This window comes from Lycorma delicatula, chromosome 5 (genome assembly GCF_047948215.1).
Source record: "Lycorma delicatula isolate Av1 chromosome 5, ASM4794821v1, whole genome shotgun sequence".
Classification (NCBI taxonomy): domain Eukaryota; kingdom Metazoa; phylum Arthropoda; class Insecta; order Hemiptera; family Fulgoridae; genus Lycorma; species Lycorma delicatula.
In genome coordinates this window covers 118,123,750-118,148,207 of record NC_134459.1, presented here as the reverse complement: position 1 = coordinate 118,148,207, position 24,458 = coordinate 118,123,750, and the positions used below count along the sequence as shown (strand labels likewise).

The 24,458-nt window shown below is 28.2% G+C and overlaps 1 protein-coding gene across 2 annotated transcripts in view; it reads right to left on the bottom strand.

Annotated features, from left to right (window-relative positions):
- Window positions 1–24,458, bottom strand: part of LOC142324518 (nephrin-like) — a 964,738-nt gene that overhangs the window by 65,248 nt on the left and 875,032 nt on the right. For both annotated transcript variants that reach the window (XM_075365347.1, XM_075365348.1), the window contains exons 9-10: window positions 23,784–23,943; window positions 15,523–15,819 (exon numbers count right to left, since the gene is read on the bottom strand). In XM_075365347.1, the coding sequence (XP_075221462.1) occupies window positions 15,523–15,819; window positions 23,784–23,943 (457 nt within the window). The remainder of the gene's footprint in view (window positions 1–15,522; window positions 15,820–23,783; window positions 23,944–24,458) is intronic.

Sequence of the window (24,458 nt, the reverse complement as noted above, 5' to 3'; positions counted from 1 at the left end):
ACTTATGATTTAAGAATTCTACCAAACACGGCAAACGGTGTCTTTCTTCATTTAAAATAAATTTTTGTATACAGTCAATTTCATATAACAGGTATCAAAATGTGAGGTAATACAATTCAGTATTTCTGATGATTATATTAATGTTCATTTGGGTTAGTTTACAAAATGGATTCGGATTTTAAATTGGTTAATATTAAAAAAATTTGATTATCGAAATTTTCTTTTTAACTCCCATTTAAGTTGATTTATTTTTATAATATTTTTTTTTTTTTAGTATACGATTTTTTTTAATTTTTTACTCATGGTTTTTCAGTTACATTTATTAATTTTTTTTTTTTGGATAAATAAATTCACTTTCATATTATTAGTATTGAATGAGAATACTTCATGCCTTTCATTATCGAATTCGAAACACTTGTATTGAAAATACTCTTGTTTATTTACTGAAGTATCAATTAATTATAATCGGTAGGTAGCAAAATAATTTGTTTGATTATGATTGGACAATATATTTTATCATTCTCATGATAAATTAAATTTTTAGGGTTACATTATTATAAAAGATAAAGTGAAATAAAATTTAAAAAATCTTATGTGTTCACTACATGATTTCCTTGTACGGCTATTAAGTTGCATATACACATTTAAAAAAAAAATGAAAAGTACATAAAATTTTATTTCACTAATAACTTCTGATTTTTTTCATATTTTTTTTTGTTATTATTGAATTATTATTCATCATAAACATTTTTAAATAGTCTGAGATTAATAATTATTAATAAATCAATATAATTAAATAAAAAAAAGGAAATAAAATAAAGTTAGGATTCGAACTGATGTGCCTTTCCTTGTAAGAGCCAAACACCTCATTAATTAAACTTTTATTTGGCTATAACTCTGAAACCAGTGAAAATAAGTATCACTTATGATATAACGTTAAAAAGCTCTCTATGAGAGCTTATTACGGCAATTAAGAAATAGTCTAAAATCCAAACGTTTTGGATTTCGGAATTTTTGGACACTTTTGGTCCAGTCGATTGCAATCAAAAGGAAAAGTCCACAACTACGTACAACAGTCCTAAATCCAAAGTTTCAACATTCTATGGCTATTCGTTTTTGAGTTATGCGAGATACACACGTAAGTACGTACAGACGTCACGCCGAAAATAATTGATTCAGGGATGCTCAAAATGGATATTTCTCTTGAAATCTGTAAACTGACATTTTTTGCGATTACAATACTTCCTTTAGTTCGTACAAGGAAGAAAAAAACTATGATAATCAGGATTATTTCTGAATTTTCAATAATTATCAAAAGTAAGAGTTGGTTTTATTTTTAATTAATTTTTCTTCAGAATGTAAATAAAAACATTCGTAAAAAACTAAAATTATTGTTTTACAGGGTAGCTTATACGTAATTTTTCATAATAAAATTATTAACCGCCTATTATGGTTACATCGTAGTAGTTTTCTTATCTCAAAAAAAAAATGTTATTGTTTTTTGTTATTTTTATAAAATTTAATGTAATCATATGCATATTCGTAAATGTTTATTTTGTTTTACCTATTCAAAGCTAACATTAATTAGAGAAGTGTCTTAGAATTAGGGAATAATAGCTTTCTTTTTTACTGTCAATAGAATATTACTGTATAATGATTGGTACAATAGCTGAGATAGAAATATAAACTAAAGAATTAATATAAGCAAACCATTCTTTAATTACAAGAGACTTGGTATAGTAATCCAACGTATAAAACTCCCTGATTTTTCAATTTTGGGCATATTAAAAATGTGTATGTTTTTAAAAATAAGTGCAACAACCTGGTTTTGTTTAAAAATTTATCAAAAAGTAGGGTGTGAATTTGGAATTTTAAATCGCTCCAAAATAATTGTATGTTACTTAAAATACACTATTACACTAAAATACATGTTACGCTAAAAACATACTAGTAGTGACTTTCCTCATAAAAACAAAAGGTTCATTTTAATCTAAATAATTGTTTTATTCCCCATTTTAAAAGTGGTTTCTTTAATAACAACGAAAAAAAAGTGTTATATTATTAGATTAAAAATGTACTTAATCTTGGATATAGTTTGTAAACTTAAAAAAAATGTACAATTGAAAATTAAGGTCTGTATCGTAATATATTTCTTGAAACGAGAAATAATTTTGCAATATTGTTTTATTGTTTCATGAAAGACGTAATATTTCTTCTTAATTAAAAACTTATAACTTTAAATTATGTTTAACTTATAATTATTTCATAATTCCTTGTCCTATATTCATTTATTTGCTCACTCAACTTCATTATAAGTCAGTTCATTACATATTCTTTGAAGTCTATTTCTAATTTAGAAATTCCTTGACATTAATTTATGAAACAGGGTCGATTAATTGTACATTTTATACAACCTGGAGTACAGAAATTTAAACTCATCCTCTAAGGATATCTGTAAGATTTAATCACCTGCGAATTAAATTGTGAACAATTTTAAACTAATATATAAAATCTTTACAAAATGATTTTTTACATATACATATGAATTTAAACGGTAAAATAAATATAGTTGATTACAGTATTTTTATCTTTTTGTTCATTTTAGGAGTTATTTATTTAATGAGGATTAAGTATTATTTTCTCTTCTTGGCCTGGTATGTACTTTTGAACGTTATGAGTTATGTTTAGCCATTAAAAATTGTATTTGTGTATACAAATTGTTTCTAAAGTGAAGGGCTGGGTGTACTTTTTCGGTTTCTATTTGTAAAACTAAACAAAAAATATCCGTAGGGAAAATGGCAATTTCTCCTTAATTTTTCCCTGTCCGCCATTTTGTTATTTTTATATAAAAATTTATATCTCGGTTAGATGAATCACATTAATATTTGGTAAACGTCTTGGTAATAAAGTTTTAAAATTAGCAAAAAAACCAGGACTTAAATACCTTTTCAAATTACAAAATGGCGGCCATGTTTATTTTTCAATCCGTTATACCTTCATAAATATTGTTTTTTCAAAATTTATGTTTCTTGATAAAATATTAAGCCTTTTATTTTGAACAAAAATAGCACTTTATTTTTTTAAATCGGTTAACAAATAGTCGAGTTATGGGTGAAAACTGATGTAATTTTTGTCACAATTATTAGGTCTATTATTGTGAGAAATTGTGATACTAATTTGCAGTACTAGAATTAACAATTAATAATAATATATCGAATTGACGACATGCAAACAGACACAAAATTACATCAATTTTCTGCCATAACTCGACTATTTGTGAACCGATTTAAAAAAAAGTCATTTTGTTCAAAATAAAAGGTTTAATATGTTATCAAATAACATAAATTTTAATAAAACTAATATTTATGGAGGTATAACGGATTGAAAAATAAACATGACCACCATTTTGTAATTTGCGAAGGTTTTTAAGTCCTGACTTTTTGCTAATTTTAAAAACTTTATTTTCAAAACGCTTACCAAATATTAATGTGATTCATCTATCCGAACTTGAGATATAAATTTTTATATAAAAATTTAAAAAAAAAATGGCAGACAGGGAAAAACTAAGGAGAAATTGCCATTTTTCCTAAGGATATTTTTTGTTTAGTTTTACAAGTAGAATCCGAAAAAATATATAGCCAGCCCACCATTTTAGAAACACTCTGTGTATTTATATTGAATAATAATATTCATTAAATGCTATTAGGAATTTTTAAAAGAAAATTTTATGCTAAAGAAATTTTATAAAAAGTAATTTATAAACAGGTTGAATAGGTAAATTAGTTTTCTTTTTTTTGAAAATTAAAAATAAATTGTATTTTTCACGAATTAGATTGTAGGCAAAATAAAAATCAAGTCTTTTCTTTGTTAGTAAAAATAAATTATTTCTTTTGATGATTATTAAGAAAGATCAAGACTGTTTTACTTTTAACATCTTACAGATATTTCATTTTACTAACAGTTATATCATAAATTCTTGTAAAAATAGAATTTTAATAAAATTTTTAATTATTTTTTTTCATTTTGGTTTTTCAACGATCTTGTAATCGTAGAATTTTAAAGTAAAAAAATGTACTATTTATATTAGTAATGTAATATAAATAGTGTTTTGCAATCAGTTTACTAAGAGTTTGATTTAACTGAAAATGAGTGATTATACATATTTCTGGTAAATCAGTTATTTTTAATCGATTTCGAGTACGATTTTTGAGATAAATATTAAATGTTCTTGAAATTACTTACTGATTTTGATATATTTCTTAATTTCATAGGTACTTTAACTTATTAGGTTAATTTTTTCTTTTATCGTTAAAATTCTAAGTTCGTTATATAATGTTTCATCTATTATATATTAGGGAGTCCAGTGAAAATTCTTAAACATATTTTAGATGAGACGACCGTTCTTTAAAGCGTTAGCCATTCGTCATAAGAGGAATAAATTCGCCACTTACTGTTAAAATTTTATGTCTTTATTTCTTTAAAGAAAGTGTTAAATGAGCATGCTTATCTTCATTTCATCTTATCTTTCCATTTTTCTCTCAATGGTTTTGTGATATTAACGTAGATTTTCAGGTTTTTGTAGTTGCCATTGCATCTGCTCCTAATGTGCCTTATCATTTGCGGTTGTTGTTAAAGTTGGAAAATCCTAATAAACTAAGCTGAAATTTTTTTTACAAGAAATTTGTTTAATGTTTGAAAAGTTTTAGGAATTCTATTGACTTGATATGGCGGAGTATTATTAAAAGTTGGCTAAAAACGAAAATATCAGCTGTTTTATGGATCTTCTGTTAAAATAAAACTATTACGTAATCTTAAAAGCTGGACTCCGCGCTCTCTCCTTATTGTGACAACTTTGTAAATAACGGAACATTAGTTCTCCGTGTCACCTTTATTATCTAGTGAAGTTACGGAATTTAAAGCCATTCGTTTGGTAATAGGCAAGAGGGAACTCAAATCCATATTATTAGTTATAAATTATCCATATTATTAGTTATTCATATTATTATTATTAGTTGTTTTTACTTACGAATTTACGTAATAAGCCATTATTTTGTGATCCTTTAAAAATTAAAATTACAGATTTCAGTCAATGGGTGTACATTTTTTACTTATAAGTATTTCTGCATTCAAAAAGTAATTTTTCAGTTTTTATAAAATAATAATTCAAATATATAGCGAAAACAAAACAAAGAATAATTGAGAAAAAAGTATGACAATTTGCAAAAAAAAAGGAATTTTAAAACATAATAATAGGATTTTTGTTATACAGGAGAGTTTCATGAAAAGTAAATTATGGGCCAATGTAAAAACTGGAACCATTGTATACTGTTTATGCTTAAACCAGAAATTTTGACAAAATGTATTACAAATGTAAGAAAACATGAAAAAACATTTATATTATGGTTTGGAGTAGAATACTAAAAGTGGAGTAGCTAGATAAAATTAGAAATAAAGTATTTAATAAAAGAGTAGAAGAAAGGCTGTTCTTTTATTAAATGAAAAAAGAAACCGGTACTTGGCACAATATATATGTATATATAGAAAGTAGTGATGGATAAAGATAATAAGAAAGGAATAAGGAGGATTGTAATTCTTTACGACAGTAAGAAGGGACAATAGGCCAAGTGAAAAATTAAGAGATTAGTTTAGAACAAAACCGTTTGAGAAGAAATGTGTAAGACCAGCTGTTGCGAAAAGCTAGCGAAGATAATAAAATCTTAGCCTTATTTATATTTATGTAGATGATTACAATCTGAACTAGTTAATTAGTATATATATATATATTGATTGTGATATTAATTCTAAGTTTTTTGGGAGTTATTCCAATAAAGAATTAAGTTCTTTTAAAAAATGTTTTACGAAAAAATATATCTACAAAGGATTTGATTACGCAGCCTACTCAACCCTTATTAAATAGCGGATTAAATACATTGAAAAATTCTTTAAGATTATATCATTAATTTTGAGATACAATAATCTGAATTATATTAAAATAATCTGAACTAAGTTTTGGAATATCTTTCAAATTGTGTTCATTTTTGTTTACGCATTGATGTGAGCGTTTTCGGAAATTAGCCTTTACTCTTCCTAGCAGGTCCCTGTCAATTTGAACAATTTTTTGACGAGTACTGTCCTTCAATTCATCTAATGTACAGGGCTTGGTATCACACAGGCGTGATTTGAGGTATCCCCCAAAAAATCCACACATTGATAAATCCGGGAATCGAGGAGGCTAATCAACATCATCATATCTGGACAGGATGCAGTTGGGAATCTGAAGGCGAAGAACATCTATTGATGCTCGGGCCGTGTGAGATGTTGCCCCATCCTGCTAAAATACGAGAGTAAGTCAATTATTATCCGCAATTTGTTAATGTTGGTAGTACTGTCGTGTTGCGTAGATTTCGCATGCGTGGTTTAATTATTGTTATGTCTGTGCAGGTATGATGCTGCTAGGTTAGTTACATTATCGCTGCCCTGCCATTAACCATGGCTGATCCGCTTTATGTTTGCACCAAAGAAGAGCAACGTTCAATGATCCAGTTTTTGTGGTCGGAAGGTGTATCAGGGGCCGAAATTCATCGAAGACTTTCAGTACACTACGGGAATAGTTTGTTGCCGCAACGGAATGTCTATGAATGTATTGAAAAATTCAAAAACGGTCGCACAAATGTTACGTACGACGAAGGAGCCGGACGACCGATTACCGCCACAAATGAGGAAAACATTGAGCGTGCACGTGACATGGTTTTCTTAGACAGACGAGTAACTATTGATAAGTCTGCAAATTAGTCACGCTTCTGCCTATGAAATCATCCACAACAGACAAGATGCGTCCCAAAACAACTCACACAATTGCATAAACAAATGCGCTTCGACATCTGCCAAAAACATTTGGATCGCTATGGTAACGAACGGGACATCTTCTTAGACAGAATCATCACTGGTGACGAAACACGGATCCATCATCACACGGCAGAGTATGGAATGGAAACATCCAAATTCGTCCTGCAAAAAAAAAGTTCAAGACCCAACCATCCGCAGGAAAACTGATGCTTACGGTTTTTTGGGACTCACAAGGCCCAGTACTGGAATATTATGAGGAAAAGGGCACGACAATAAACAGTGCGCGTTACAGTGAAATGCTTTCTGCCAAGCTGAAGCCTGCAATTCGAAGCAAACGCTGAGGACTGCTGTCAAAAGGTGTTGTGTTGTTGCACGACAATGCCCGTCCACATACTGCTGCCCACACCGCTGAAATGCTCAGAAACTCAACTTTGAAGTACTGGCTCATCTTCCGTTTAGTCCTGATCTTGCCCCATCTGACTACCACTTGTTTGGTCTACTCAAAGATGCATTAAGGGGCCGTCGATTTACCTCGGACGAAACGGTGAAAGAAGCCTGGCTCGCAGCTCAACCGAAAACCTTATTTTATGAGGGCATCAGAAAGCTTGTTCACCAATGGACCAAGTGCGTTGAAATGCAAGGGAACTATGTTGAAAAATGATGATGTGTAAGTTTCCTATTTGTATTACAATAAAATTTATACCTTACGGATAATAATTGACTTACCCTCGTAGCAACGCCGAATAGCATCTCCAATCTCCTTAACTTTGACCAAAACATGTGTTTATCAACTCAATGTAACGCTCAAAATTACCAGATTTTGTTAAAAATAATAAGGATAAATGATGCAATTCTTTCCCAACGCGCCCCAAACTGTAACTTTCAGCTGTGCAGTTTTGCCGTTTTTTTGTGGATCTTTCGGGGATTCTCAGCAGTTCAGTAGCGACAATTTTGTTTGTTAACTGCACCATTAAAGTGAAAATGAGCTTCATCACTCATCAAAAAGACAATATTTTCATTTTCTTCAATACGTGACAACATAGGAAGTGCAAAATTCAATCGTTGAGGGCAATCTATTTCTTTCATCTTCCGCACAACCACTAACTTTTACGGATGAAAATGTATTAATAAGACTTTAAAGTATATCTCATGTCTGATTAGATGCCTGCTTATTACGAACTACCTTTGAGAATTAATGCCTAACCTATTCATTAAATATAATTCTGAAGAATTATGCTTAAATTATGCTTGAGAGGTTGATAATATGGGATAGGTACGTTGCATCTCATAAATTAAGTGTGAATTTCTTAAGCATAAGTCGTGTAAGGAATATTTTTTTAATGTATGCAGTTTTCAAGTAAAAATAGGCCATAAAAATAGCAATTTATTTTTAATATTTGTGGATTATAAATAAACGTTAAACAGTACTAACCAATTTACTCTGGGAGAAATTAAAACCGATAGGTTTAACGGTGGAAGATTGATTCGTGTCTTATTAGTTTGTATGATTCAGCAGTAGTTCAAGTAAAAAAAAATCAAAGTAGTTCTCTTGAAGGAAATTCTACGAAGGGCGTTTTCTAAGGTGAGATTCTTTCTCGCCTCCTTTTTAGTCTATTTCATAAGGACATAGAAAACATTTTATCAGATCAAAGAGAGCTCACTGGATACCGGTTGTCCATAACTGAGATATTTTAATTTCGATGTTCGCTGATGATAAGATTATCTTTACAAGTTAAGAAAAGGATTTTTGGAAAAAGCTCGTAACGAAAGTAAATCTATTAGTAGTGGACAAAGATAAAAGTTTTCTATTTTCATAAAAGAGCGCCAAAAAGAAATTAAAATCTCTATTAGTCAGATAAAGAATTATAAACCTTCTCTTATTATAATAATGTAGATACAAAATTCTCTAATACGATCTTTTCTATAAACCGAGTTAATCAGCTGAAGCAACAGCAAAAGCATGCTCGGTGGCTACGGCTTTTCTAAACATTTGTAAGAAATCTAATATTAATTCTTGGGCTGGTAGAAAAATACTAAATATGCTATCAAAATGCCTACTCTCTTTTACTGCACTGAAATCTTTTAGGTCTGGAATATGTTAATACATTTAAAAAGAGCATTTTTAAATTTTTATAAAATATTGTGTTTGATTTACATAAAATATGACTAATTTAGATTGGAATGCGGTGTGCACTATACTTCTGTTAAGGTTTTGATATCTCCAGTAGTAATTCTTGAATTCTAAACTTTTTATATAAAAGTAATAGAAAGATTACAAAATAATTTAAAATTAAAATAAAAACAATGAAATTTTGAAATCATCCAACGGTTTTAAAACAGGATGCTCAGAAGGGTATCAGGGGTTTCATGGTTCGCTAGGAACATGATAGGTGCACGGTTATCTTGGGCTGCCACATGTTTATGAGAAGATTAGGTAGTCCAGTAGAAATTACTAAGCCGGACAAGCAAGACAATCATCTGGTGGCTGAATCTACTTGAGAGTGATGAAGAAGTGAGACGATTGAGGATTCTATATATACTGGACCTCATTGATCTTTTAGGGCATGGATGATCCATGCCCTAAAAGATGAGTGCATGACCCGTAGGATGATTCATTGATTTTATGTCAAAGGTAGTTTAAGAATCTTAAAGCTAATACTAATGGTTGACTTCAAATCGACGGTCCGATTCTTTACTGAGAATTCGGTATTTTTATTGTTTTTAGTGATTTTTTATCTGCTTTTATTTGACTTTAATATTTCTGACTTTACTTGGATGGCTTTAATGTTTTGTGCTTTATTATTTATCTGATTTTATTATTTGTTATCTTTAACTTTGTTTTTATTATTGCTCGTTTGTTTAATAAGAGATGACGCATGTATTTAATATTGTATTTGGATGGTTTCCTGACACATTTCTATTAGCCAGAAATTTTACATAGGGTCGCAATCCTTTTGGCGATCGATTGTAATAATAATTGTTAAAAAAAAATTATATTCAAAAGTCATTAAATTTCTAAATTGATGCAGCCAGAAAATAAAGTAACGAAAACTCTGTTTTAATACAAACTGTTATTTTTTCATTTAAAAAGGAAATTTATCTTGTTTTAGCAAAGTATACAAAGGATTAAAAAAAAAAGAAAATTTATTATTGAATTACTGATTAACTGTGAAATCAGCTCCTTTTACTTCCTTGTACAGAGAAAAGGAAGTATTGTGATCGCGGAAAATTTCGGTTTTCAAATTTCAACGGAAATATCCATTCTGACCACTCATGAATCCATTTTGACTAGCTTTGGCGTGGCGTGTTACGTACGTATACGTATGTATCTTGCATAACTCAAAAACGATAAGCTGTAGAATGATGAAATTTTAGATTTAGGACTGTTGAAACATCTAGTTGTACATCTCTTTTTGATTGCAATTGACTTGACCAAAAATGTCAAAAAAAAAACTGAAACTCCAAAAAGTTTGGATTTTGGACGTTTTCTTAACTGCAGTAATAAGCTCTCATTGAGAAATTTTCAACTATATAAGTGGTAATTATTTTCATTGTAGTTGTAGCCCAATAAAATTGTAATTAATGAAATATTTTGATCTTACATGGGCACATCGGTTCGAATTCGACTTCATTTTATTTATTTTTTTTTTTTTTTTAGATTTTTTAAATTTAAATATATTGATTTATTATTAATAATTATTATCATGTAATCTAAAAAAAAAAATTACAATAAATAATAATTCAATAACAATAAAAAAAAAAAAAAAAAAATTGGATAAAATCACTACTTATTAGTGAAATAAAATTTTATGTACTTTTAAAAATTGTATATGTAATTTAATAGGCATGCAAGGAAGTAATATGGTGTTAACATCAGATTTTTATAAATAGATTAATCAATTATTATTGTGATACTAAATTGTCTTTCAATGTAACAAATATTTTTCACAATTAAGATTACCTAGAAAGCATCAGCTTAAATTTAATCATAAAAGACTAATATATTTTATAAAGCCCAAAAAACATTGTTTGTAATTCTAATGATTTATACCATATATAGTTAACTGTCCCGTTTGTTGTGCTTTCAAATACTTCATGCTAAGAAGAGTAAAAATTGAGGCTTTCCCTTGTATATTAGGTGAAAATTACAGTTTTGACATAAAAAAATATCCTTTTAACTAATTAATGATCTGAAATGCGAGTATTTTAAATGAACGATTAAACAGATTCACTTCTATTTTGTTTTCTGTAACAAATAATTTGTAAATTATTTAATTTTTATTTAAATTTTTACGATTGAATTACTTTTAGTTATAATGCTGTTTGTACTGTTATGTAAGTATTGATTATAATTATAAAACAAGTTGTTACATTTTAATTACTATATTATGATGTGAGCAGGTTTAATTTCATTTCTATATTTGTGGTTACATGTAATTTTCTGTATATTATTGTTACTCGTCAGTTTTAATTAACTAAATTGGACTCATATAATTTATCTTTTAAATTCATCTAAAACATAATTTCGTTCGCTTCAATACGATTCGTCTATTGTACTTAAAACTAACAATTGTACTAACTTAATAATTGTAATTTTATATTATACCAGCTTTATTTGTATTAGATACTTCCTCAGAGACAAATAAACAAGTGTTATAGTGTATTATGACATATTAATCAAAATAAAAAATTTCTTTTCTTTTCTACTTTTTTCGTCTCTTTAAATTAGGAAATTTTTTGACACCATAAATGAACAAAAAGTGTTATTAAAATCAATTTTTTTAATTTATTTTAATACGTTTTTCGAAATAAGCATATGCAGTATTTGCTTAAGCTATTAAAACTTTTCTACTTGTAATAAAAAAAAAAAAAAATTCTTTTTTAAAATTAGAAACATATTATAAAATAATAATATTTTGTTTATTAATTCTGTTATAAAAATTGGCCAGATTTTTTCATTATTTAACTTAAAAAAATGATTGAAAAAAATAATCAGATGAAAGAGGAAAAAAACATAAGCCGTAGCTTCTTGCTCTTTTTTATTTCCCTAGATTAAATGAATTTTGTATAAAAATACTCTTACAGTAGATCTAATAAATTATATTTAAAAAAAAATAATATAAAAAAATAACATTTCCAAAAAGTTTAAAATGTAGTAAAATAATAATTATTTTACTGATTATAATCAATTTTCCTTAAATTTGTATTTTTTCAGTCTATACCAAAATAATAAGTAACAAAAAATTTAGCACCGATTTCAAATGTTTGTAATTTATAAAATTGAACAGTATTATTCAATAATAGTATTATTAAACAATATTTATTGTGTTTTTAGAAATGAAATCGATCTTAGATATTTATAAAGTATTGTTTAATATTTTACGTCTATTTAAAATACAGAGAAAGCGCATAAAACAACGTTGCTTGCATGTAAATATTTCCATTCTTAAGAAACGTAATTGTTCTACATGGAAACAGTGGGATACGCATCATTTTTTTTAAATAAATTTTTTTAAAGTTTTAGCGCGTAAATGCTTCGAATAAAGAGTGCCTTCAGAATAAATTTCATTAAATATTAATTATTCATTAACAAGTAAGTAACTATGACGATAAAAATCGTTAAATTGTATATGATAGTAGTTATTTTTCGTTTAAAGGACCTTTTACAGATCTATATGGAAGAAATTTATAAAGATGCTCATAGAAATTTCTTCTATAAAACATAAATAGAATCATCGAAATTGTGGGTTGGTCATCACGAATGACAGTTGAACATTACATAAAAGAATACGGTATTTTTTATTGAAGCATCTCTTTATTTTATAAATTACCAGCTCCCCGTCATAGTTTCGCTGTATGGTTACTTTCGTTTCCCGTAGCATTCAATCTTTTTATTTTATGTTTATTAGGCAAGTAACCGGAGGCAGGTGCAGCCAGTCACACATACAATAACGGTGGCAGCGGCTGTGATGGTTGAGACACAGCGCCTTTACCTTCGCATCCCTTAAAAAAATCGGAATTAAAAAAAAAAAACCTGAAAATGGTTTTTAAATATTTATCTGAAGAGTATTTGCTAGCCCAAATCTATTGAATATATAGTTTACTATAATCGGGAGTGGAAAAATTTACAATCATTGTTCAAAAAACATTTTGCATTTCTTCATCCCATTTCAAGGTCAAATTTAAAAATTTTGAAGATTAAACTCACCAAAAAGGTTGATTTCTTCGTTTGTTAGAAAGAAATTAAATAAAAAACAAGGTTTCAAAAACTAATTAAAAAATCAATTTTAACCGTTGAAACTCTGAATGAAACTCAAAAATCTAGAAATTGATTTTTAGATATTCATGATAAATCATTCCAAAAACCCAGCTCACAAAGTGATACGACACTCACAGTTCACTATTCATTAATTCAATTCATTAAAGTTTTAGCTGCAATCTGCAAACCTTCATTACTACTACTAATATATTTATTTATTATATAGATGAGATATAACACCTTCTCAGTTATGCAAAGAAATAAGAGTAAAAATCAGTGGCGATAGAACGGATAGTTTTTCGTTTATCCCGTACAAAAAATACCCCTCCTTCTCTTATATTATATTATAGGGTGTCCCATATAAAACACAACCCAACCTTATATTGGTAGGTATTGAAATAATAAAAAGGTAAGTGTAATTTTTATTATTACTATCTATTACCTTACATTTGGAGTAAATGTTGGAAGTGGCCGCCTGGCCGCCATCTTCTTGAATACAAGCTTCAATTCTTTTTACAGCGTTTCTTGCAACTTTTTTCAAAGTTTGTAGCTGGATATTTAATACAGCTTGTTCTGTATTGACTTTCAATCGTTCAAGTGTTCGTGGTTTGTTGCTGTAGGCGTTTTCTTTGAGGTAACTCCATAGAAAAAAATCCGCCGCAGTCAAATCTGGAGATCTTGGTGACCACAAGCCTCGACCGATATCACGATTACCAAAGAATTCCTCAACGAAATCAGAAGTTGAACCTGCGTAGTGCGATGTCGCGCCGTCATGTTGTAGCCAGCAGTGTCTGTCTTCCTCTTCCAAGAGTGCGATGAACTGAAATAAAATATCCTGATATCGTTCTGCATTAATGGTGTACTCGAAAAAAATAGGACCGATTATTTTCTTCCGCGATATCGCGCACCACACGCCCAACTTCTGCGGGTGTAATTGTTTTTCGTGATAAACTTGAGGATTTTCAGCACTCCAAATTCTACTGCTTTGGCTGTTTACGTAGCCATCCAAATGAAACCGTGCTTCATCTGTAAAAAATAACGAATCCATTACATTAATTCGCTCCCGCAGAAATCGACGGAACCATTGACAATATTGTAGCCGTTTTTCTTTTTCGGGCTCAAGAAGTTGATGAACCGTTTGAATGCGATAAGGTCGTAATTGTAATTGTTTGGTAGCCCGATGAACAGTTCATTTAGACAAATTAATTTCAGCAGACAAACGTCTGATCGATTTATTTGGCGAGGCGAGTAATCAGTCTTTGATTTCAGTGACTGTATCTGTATTCAACACTGACGCAGATCTTTTATGTTCCTTGTTATTAACAGAACCAGTCTCTAAATTTTGCAACTAACCTTAATACTGATGTTTTGTTAGGAGCTGGTTTATCTGAGTACTTATGGCGAAACAAATCTTGCACTGCAACCACTGATTTCGTACTGAAGTACGACTCAACAATGAAAACACGTTCATCTAGCGAAAACACCATCTTGTCTCTAGCAATACACTGAACGTTATAATTGCATTGTTGTTACTATCGGTAGTGTTCTACTGTGTCGCCGCGATGTTCAGATGTTGGACGAGTCCATTTCAGTAACGAGTAGGGGAGTAAGCTTGACTTTTGAAATTTCATGGATGAGTGATTGATGGGTTGCATTTTATATGGAACACCCTGGTAGATATAGATATCTTTTCGGACTTTCAGTACTCTATGTGATCAGAATATTTATCTTACACCTGTCTTTTAATATTAATTTAACGAACTCTATTTTCTCCAAATTTTTCTTGCTCTTTCTGACACCAAACTATATGTAATACATAATTTTCATTAGAAATGGAGACGATAGAAAGAGAGCATATTAAAGTTTTATCTTTAATATTCGCTAACGATAATTTAACGAACATTAAAGATAATGTTCGCTAATCGGGTAGTTTTTTTGTTTATCCCGAACAAAAAAAAACTCTCTTCCTCTTTATATAATAGTACAGATTTAATTTTCAATTATAATAGCATATATTTTTGTATGACTCGATTAAAAACATAAATTGCTGTTTAAATTTCAAAAATTAACTTCCTAAATTATGCGTCAATAATTTAATTATTAATTAAACTAATTGAATTGCTTCCGGTAACCGAAAAAATAAGTTTATCTCTTCTTTTCTTTTGAATCGATAACGTTTTTCACAAGGAACTATTCATTATAATGAATTAATAAAGAAATTTGACAATTTTAAAGTTGTAGAAATAAATTTTTCTAATTTGAACCAAGCTCAAATTATTCGCATTTATTATTTTTTTTAAAAATATAAATAAAATTTACTTCCTTTATACATTACATGTATGAGTACGCGCACTTTAAAAAACTGACATTCCAATTAATATAACTACCTTTTTATAATATTTTTAGAATGAAATTACCTGCTGGTGTCAACTGAAAAATGCAGGGATCGCGCTGTTGCCCTTGATTGTTTGATGCCCAGCATAGTAACGTTCCAAAATCTTGTTCAGTCACAGGTGTGTAAGCCGCAACACTTCGAGCTTTCTCAGTTGTGTATTGAGCTGTCGGCAATTCCGATAAATCTCCTATAGTACTATTCACTTTCCAAATAAATTCTACGTCGTTTGGATTGGCTTCTACTTCACAAGGAATTCTTGTGACTTCACCTTTAGCTGCACCGATCACTCTAGGTTGACTGTCATGACACAGTGGTGCATCTGTAATGCAGAAACAAATAATTGTCAACCATTATTTTAAAACATAAATGGGTTTTGTCTTTAAGGTTTAATGTATTATATTTATATTAAAAGATTTACCCTTAGCCTAATTGCCCAATGGTATAATATTTTATTGAAATGTGAATAAACACTAACAAATAGTACCAGTTTATTATTTAAATAATTTTATAATTTTCATACTGTTTTCTAAAAAAAAATCATTTAAAATTTTATCACATACTTTTTTTTTTGTTTTTCATTGAGTACTTTCGCAGAGATCTCTACTTCTTCATAACACTTTAGTATAACCAATCAATAAACATTTTTTTTTCAATTTTAGAGTTATACAGATAGAGTATTTTATCTCTAGAACTGAGAGAATTTTAAAATTTAATATAATTTTTCGTTGTTGATTTATAATAATAATAATAATAATAATAATGATAAAATTTGTTTTGACGATCGCTGCAAAGGTACGGAGACACAAATTAAGAAAAAAATCATTAATCGATAAATTTTAATTACTTTTAATAAATTAATACAAATATAATCAAATGCAATTTGTTAAAACAATTTATTTCTATTAAACGGATAAAGTAATTGAGAATTACGATTTGCAATTTTTTATAATTATTTATTATAAATAAATTGACTTTTTATAATGTGAACAGTTCACATTGAAGATGCACGATTTTTGTATTCTTCCTTTGAACTTCAGTACTGTGCATATTCCTACATTCAATATTCCAACTGGGAGAATTAATTTTAAATCATATCATTAAAGCAAATCCGATTACTGTAAAAAAAGTCTTATTGAATAGAAAAAAAAAACAATTTCAGACTAGAATTAACATAAGTATCATTATAAAAAGGAAATCAAAATGATTGATAAATATTGAGTAAAAATTCACTTTGCTCAAATTTCTAAAAAAAACTCAGAAATATTTTTTCAAGGTTGTGTTTGTAAACAGAAAAATATTAGTTTTCAATTATAAAATTTTATTGCAGAGTAATAAGTTAAATCTGTTTTAATTTTAAATAAGTATTAAGGAAAGACTTCTTGCCAGATTTATCTAATAAGAAGAGCTCTACTTCCTAACATGTAGAATTTTGTTTGATTACAGTCAGTAGATAATGAGGAATATAATAATTTTTTTAAAATTCCATTTATTTTATTAAATTCCAGCCGGGAGGGCTAGCATTCTCAGGTGTGTTGGTACCGATGAACGGCTGGGTACTCCTGGGGTCTTTAGGCTTGGGATAAAAAAAGAAGACCGAGTCCCTGCTGCCGGGTGGGGTACCGGGAACAACATAGTCGGGCCCGGTTACCCCTCTCTATAGATTTTAGGCAGGCACGAGTTAATTGATCCAACCGGGGGGCTGACTTACCATACCGAACTTACTGGCGGTAGGTGGAGATGCCCCTTAAAGTTAATAGGACACTCCCCGGACTGAGCTTTACTTAATTGAATGTCCGACCCAGGGAGTAGGGAAAAAAAGAATTTCATAAGTGCACGTATAACATTATATATATCCATACAATAAAATGTCGAATATTATAACCATTAAAATTGTTAAATTATAAACGATTTTTTTGTTCCAGTTAAAGGAAATTTTTCTCCATTAAGCCTTTCATTAAAATGTCTCTAAATTCGTAATCGAATAATATATTCAATCTTCATATTATGTTTAATTGTTTTTTTGAAATTAAATGCATTTGTAAGTCTCATATTATTCAAAGGTTTTGAGATCTTTTTTGGTGGTCGTGCCTAAAATGTCGATGTTTTGGTAAAATTTTTTTATGTATGTATTTTTTCCTTGCAAGGAAAAAATACATACATAAAAAAATGTGTTTTGCAAGGTTTGATTCAATATTGTGTAATACTAATATAAATTTCTTGTATTTCTGTATAAATGGGTTGCATGAAATAAAGAAAAAATCAATAACACATCTTAGTTTTGTAAAAACTAACAACATATATCGACCAATATTCGTATATAATTGCCCATACCTTTTGAAATGAAGGTTACTTTGTTTTGCTAACTAAATAACAAAAATATTACACAATATGTTGTAGCAAACTAACAATTTATAAATCGACGAACTAAAACACACAATGGTAACATTAAATATTACATGTATATTAGATAAACTAGTTGTAATTTAAATTCGATTGCAAAATTAAGGAGTTTTCTAATCGTTTAAACAGATGTTCCCTACAGGTTGCTCAAGTGACGAACTACCTGATCATTTTCTTTAGTAGACCTTTAGAAGAAACTTTCATTTGTTCGGAAGTAATTTAACATTTAATAACGAACAATTTATTACTACGTATTTGTATTTTATAGAGCATTCTTCTAAATGAAAAAAAACTAAAACGATATTTATAAATTAGTAAAAATAGTCATAAAAAAATTTTAATGGAAATAAATATAAATGTCATTTAATAAATCAAGAAATATAAAAATTTATTTGAAAATTTAAACTATTTAGTTTACAAAAGTTTTAAATTAATAAATTGACCGACCATCTTGTGAGAGATTATCACTGATAATAGCAAAGTAAAAATTAGATCTTATAAAGTAAATTTTGAATTTCAGTATTCATTTTATGAGATTCTAAAATTTAAGAATTTTCAAATTTTTCAGTTGAAGATTTTTTTACTCCTTAATTGTTAACTTCTTACGTACTAGATGTTATGTAATTATTTTGTGTGTGATACTTGATAAATTTCAGAATTGTAAACGATTTATTCTAAATGTAAGTAATATGTTTTGGAGTTATCTTTTGCATCTTCATAATATTTTCTTTACAAGCTATATTAAAACTGTAATTTATTCGTTTCGTACCGCATTGTAATGATTATCTTTTGTTTAATCTGTTACATGTTGGAGTTTAACTATTTTAATTTCTTCTTGTTTTCAATTTGCTGTTTTATTTGTAAATCGAGGTTGAAAGATTAATACTTCTTAATTTTAAAAATACATAAAATTAATTTTATTTACATGAGCTTATCTTGGCCATCATATTTTGCCACTTCATATATGGTTTAAATTTATTTATCTGTGTTTTTGTATACGTATTGAGATTACATTGTCTCATAACAGGATATAAATTTAAATCCTGTTGATCAGGAATTTTTGTTGTCCAGAATCCAGACAATGTTTTCTAAATCAGTTCTACATTTCATCAAAATACACTATAGATGTTCAATTTCGATAAAAAGGGATTGTTTTTCCTGTTTAGGTGTTTTAGAACACTAAAAGGATTGTCATACTATTTATCATTATTTTATTATCTTTGTGGTCGTAATTTATAACTTTATTTTATTTCTTATAATTATATATATATATATATATATATAATATATATTAACTTAAATGTAATTTATTTAAATTTATTTTCCTCTTGATTGAATAGAATTAATTATAATAACAAGACATGTTTTACTTAAAAATATTATCTTTATTAATCCTATGGGTTAACCAATCAACTATACAAACTTATAAATTAAATTCACTACGTTTCCCTTAGAATTCTCTAAACTTACTCAGGTGACCAATACACATTCATACACACATCTAACAAAATAGAGAGTAGAATATGGAACTCTACTCTCTAAGAGAGTAGAGTACTTACATGTAGAGTATGTAAGAGAATTTAGTATAATGTGTGTATTGTCACCTGAGGAAGAACTCTAAGTGAAACATAGTGTATTTAAGTCTGTCTGTTTATTTGATTGGTTAACACAAGAGATTAATAAATATAATAGTTTTAAGTAAAATATGTCTTGTGTGTACATATATATATATATGTATATATATATATATATGTATGTATATATATATATATATATATATATATATATACATACATATATATATATAAGTTAAATTTAATTAAACTGAATTATGTAATTTATTCATATAAAAACATGAATAAACATTTTATTATCGTAACATTTACTTTACGATAATTTTAAATAATACTGATGTCTGAAAATTTTGTCCGAGCTAACGGCTACTAACTACAACTTATTACAATGCAGAACCGAAACTGTAATAGATGCATTGAATTAATTGATTGTTATTTTCAAATTGCAAGACAGTTGGATTATAATTTTGTATTTCTATTTAATTAAATGCTTTTCAGTATAATTAAAAAAATATAAATACATTTATTTTATTTGAGTAAGTATTTAAATTAACGGTTATGCATTTTAATTGACGAAACGCGTTAATTTTACTGATAATACTGTTAGATTAAATGGGCAAATAAATCATTTTGTTGGAAATTATACGAGTATAATACATTCGGTATATTTCAAGGCTGTTTATTCGTAGCTAATAATAACTGTTTAACAAATTTCAGTTTAACCCTGATGAACTGTAAATGTTAATGATGAATGGTTGGTATATTCCCAATTGAAATAATTATTCTTACATCATGGTCTATTGAAAGTCGATAAAATAATTAAATAATTTTCACGCAGGGTATTTACATTTTAATCTCTTCATAAGGTATTTTATTAAATTTTTAATAAAAAAAAAAAAAAAAAAAAACTTGCTATGCGTAATTTCTCTCGTATACAATTAGTGGGATTACATTTTAGTGTATACGCGGAGTCCAGTATCCTATCTAACTTGACGTTTACCTTTCAAACTGTATCTCAGAAATCAAAATGTATATTTTACATATCTCTTCTTAGTACTTATTTTTGAATGTTAACTTTCTAATCTTGATTAGAGTTGAATTTTGTTAGAAATTCTTTGTAAGTTAAAAAATGAAAATTGTACCTAAAATTTTTCTAAAACATTTTTTCTCATTTCTGTTAGATATTTTAAAACCTTTTTCCATCACAATGATCCGCAGTTGATTAGCTCTCCGCGAAAATATGTTGGTATCTGATTGCCTCCCTTCATAGTCTTATGCTACCCTCTTGTGAAAAAAATTAAAAAAAAATTACAGTATATTAAAGAGATTTAACAGATTCTGACAACAACAAAAAAAACCGTTACGATTGGATATTTTTTATGCCTGTAACAAAAAAAAATTGAAACAGTACAAAAGTTACGATAATTTAATTGCAGAATTTTTTTGCGCATTTCTACCGCGTTTTTTATTAGCGAAATATTTTTTGTTTGTTTTATGTTTATGAAACATAGTTTGCTGATTTTAAAAATAATACTTTCAAGCAAATCGGTTGAAAATTGGGCAACATATGATGAAATCCCTTCTTGCGGGGTGGCCCAGGGATTGTAACTTAAATATTTTAAATAGTAACACACATTATGCGATAATAATTTTAAAGGTAACTAAGACAAGAAAAATGGTATAAATAAAAAGTTGGTACGATGTTTCTACCCGAAATGGCGATGGAATAAAGTTCAGATTTTGAAAATTACTCTAGTGAGTTCAAATAATAAAATTAAATAAAAATTTAATTAATATTGATTTCAAAAGTTAAATTTTAATTTTAAAAATTAACAAATTTTTATTTTTTAACAAAAAAATTGTTTTTATTTCAATTTAACGAGTAAATAGATATATTGTTACCTAATCATACTGATCAGCTGATCATACATAGGTGGTCACTTACTATTGTTGCAAAATTGAACCTTACATCATTGTTGTGTAATATTCCATTAGAGTGTTTCATTACTACACTGTTAGTTTTTTTATGAGAATTTATTGTGAGCGGTCGGCTAATTGATTTTGTCTTCCTATACCACATTTGTAAGCCACTTATGTTATTTACATCTTTTTTATCATTTTTGTAATTATTTTTTTATTGAATTAATTTTCTTCTGTGCTATCTGCTAACATTGCTATCAAAATGTCACTCAATGAACAGGAGTGAGTCAGACTTTTAGTTTGATGAGGGGCTTTGGTGGTAGAATAAGATCGTATAATGAAGTTTATAAATTGTTCAATGCAACATTTAATAATTTTCACCCATTTTAAAAGGTACAGTGTCAAAAACCATCAAAATTTGACAAACGTGATCATTAATAAATGATAGGGGGAAACCAGGGAGGTCTAAATCTGCTACAAATAGTTAGAGATTATGCAAGAATTTATTGAGAACCCTCATTCCTCGACTCGAACAGCAGCACAAAAACATAAAATTAGCCAAAGTTCAGCAATTTGAACAAATTTGTCCACTGCAAGAACTTGATGAAGATGACAACGATCGATGACGAGTTTTGTGAAATTATGGTGAGCAATACTTATGCAGATTCTAATTTATTAAACAACAGTTTTTTGTGATGCCACATTTTCTTTTTAAATAGCAATGTAAATCGCCGTAATTGTTGATACTGGACTGAACATAATCTACACTGGTATCATGAAGCACATACACAGTATCCAATCAAAGTAAATGCACGGGCGGATATTGTTGGTGGACGATTGATTCTATATTTATTGATGGAAATTTAAACGCAGTGAAACATAAGTCTTTGATTCTCGATCATATCATTCCGAAAATTCAAAATATTGTTGGACCCGACTTCCAAAACATTTGGTTTTAACAAGACCGTGCCCCAAATTATTACGTTCTTCAGGTACGTGAAATTTTAAATACATTTTTTCTGGAAAATTTATTGGCTGAAGAGATCAAGTAAAACGGCCAGCGAGAATTACTACTTAAAAAGTATTTTTTATCATAATAAGTGCCAAGATATCAATGATTTACAAAATAGAATTCGAGAATCAGCACAAAATGTCCCTAGAGAATCATTGAATAATGCAGTATCATCCTTTTCACAACCGATTGGCAAACTTTCAAACTATAAAAGGAGAATATTTTGAATATTTATTAAAATGAAATGCAAGTAAATAAACGTTATGCTTAATAAACATTTTTTTAAACGTAATTTTTTTTATTATAAGCAAGCATTGCTTGATAAATTTTTAATAAATATCTTTTAAAAATAAATTTATTCGATAATATCCATTTAATCAAATTTTTATAAATTTATTTATTTGGATAACAGTTCGTTAATTTATCTATGTAATTTTTTCAAAATCCAAACTTAATCTCGCCGCCATTTTGGGCATAGACACCGCACGAAGTTTTTATTTATACCGTTTATTTCGTCTTAAGAGACCTTTAAAATAATGAATCACAGAAAGGGTATTACCATTTAAAATATTTAATCCCTGGACCACCACCCCCTAAGAAGTGTCTGAATTTCTATTTCTAGTCAATAGGTAAGTAGTTGACACTATATCTTATCCTAAAAGTTACAGTATTCTATCTGGAACGGTTTGTTGAGGGGGTTTCCATACTTTTAACTCGTTCTATATTTTTTGTACTCTCCTTATTTTAGTATTAATTTTCTAGTAGTCGTTTACGGAGACCCGTAAACTTAGTAAAACGTTTTCTTTTTTCAAACTTAGTAGTAAATTTCCTCACCCGTTTTTAACATAATTTCTTAGTTTTATTGGTAATCCTATCCGTTTAATCTTATGTCTTATAGTGCCATTATATTTTCTTTGTAAAAAAAAAAACACAATACCTAACAAGCGATGATAATTCTTTTTTGAGAGGAAAGGATTCCTTTTAAGAGTGAGGAATTTCCTCTTAATTTTGTGATTGTTAAAAAAAACGAAATTAAAAAAAAAAATGCGCAGTATTATCAGTTTTTTAGTGCGTTTGTTGAAATCAGGTGCCATTTTATTTTAAGTTTTGTTACAGATTTGAATAAACTCAAAATATTATTTTTATTACATTACATATATTATTATTCCCAGATCAAGAAAAAGGTGCTCTCAAGAAATTCTTTTGTAAAGTAGCGTGGCTCATAAAAATAAATACATGAATCCTGAAAAAAGATGTTATACGACTATTACTGACCGTGAATTAAAGCTCTCTGTAATGCAAGTGTATTATAAACTCCCAGTTAAGATAGAAAGGGACGAATTATAAAAATATTATTGTCATTAATCTTACACTTACATTTAATATCTAAAAATAATGGATTGCTCTCTCCATCGCCTTCCCTGTTACTTGCAACACAAGTGTACAAACCAGCTGATTCTCTTGTCACTTGTTGTAAGACAAGGCTTTGATTACTGACAAATACCCCGGCTGATGCATTATTGATTAACGTCTTCCCCTGAAAAAAAATTATACATGGATTGAAAATTATTATAATTAAAATGATTAACATTAATTAAACTAGCATTTTATTTTTTTTTACATTTTGAAAACTTAGTATACCTTACAATCGCGTTGAGATCTCCTCCTTTCTTTAAAATCTATTCAAAGTCAACGACTAGTCATTCTAAAAAAAATTGATGTTATGTATTAAAATCTTATGAATTTTTCTGTTAAAAATTACCTTCAGTTAAGAATAAAACAGAAAATTTACGAAATAGATTACTTACACTTACAAGTTTCTATTGTGAAAATGTATTATTCTCCAAAAAGTCTAATGTTTAATGAGATATAAAATTAACTAAAATTTTTTCATTTGATGAAGGTCAAAGAAGGCCAAAAGAAATAGTATGTTTTATTTCTATAGGTGAGAAATTTTGATGATTATATCTGCCAGATTTTGTAAGGTTGCGTGTCATATCCCTACTAAATTCATCTATTTAATAGAGCAGTATCGTTTTGTTTCTTGGGAAA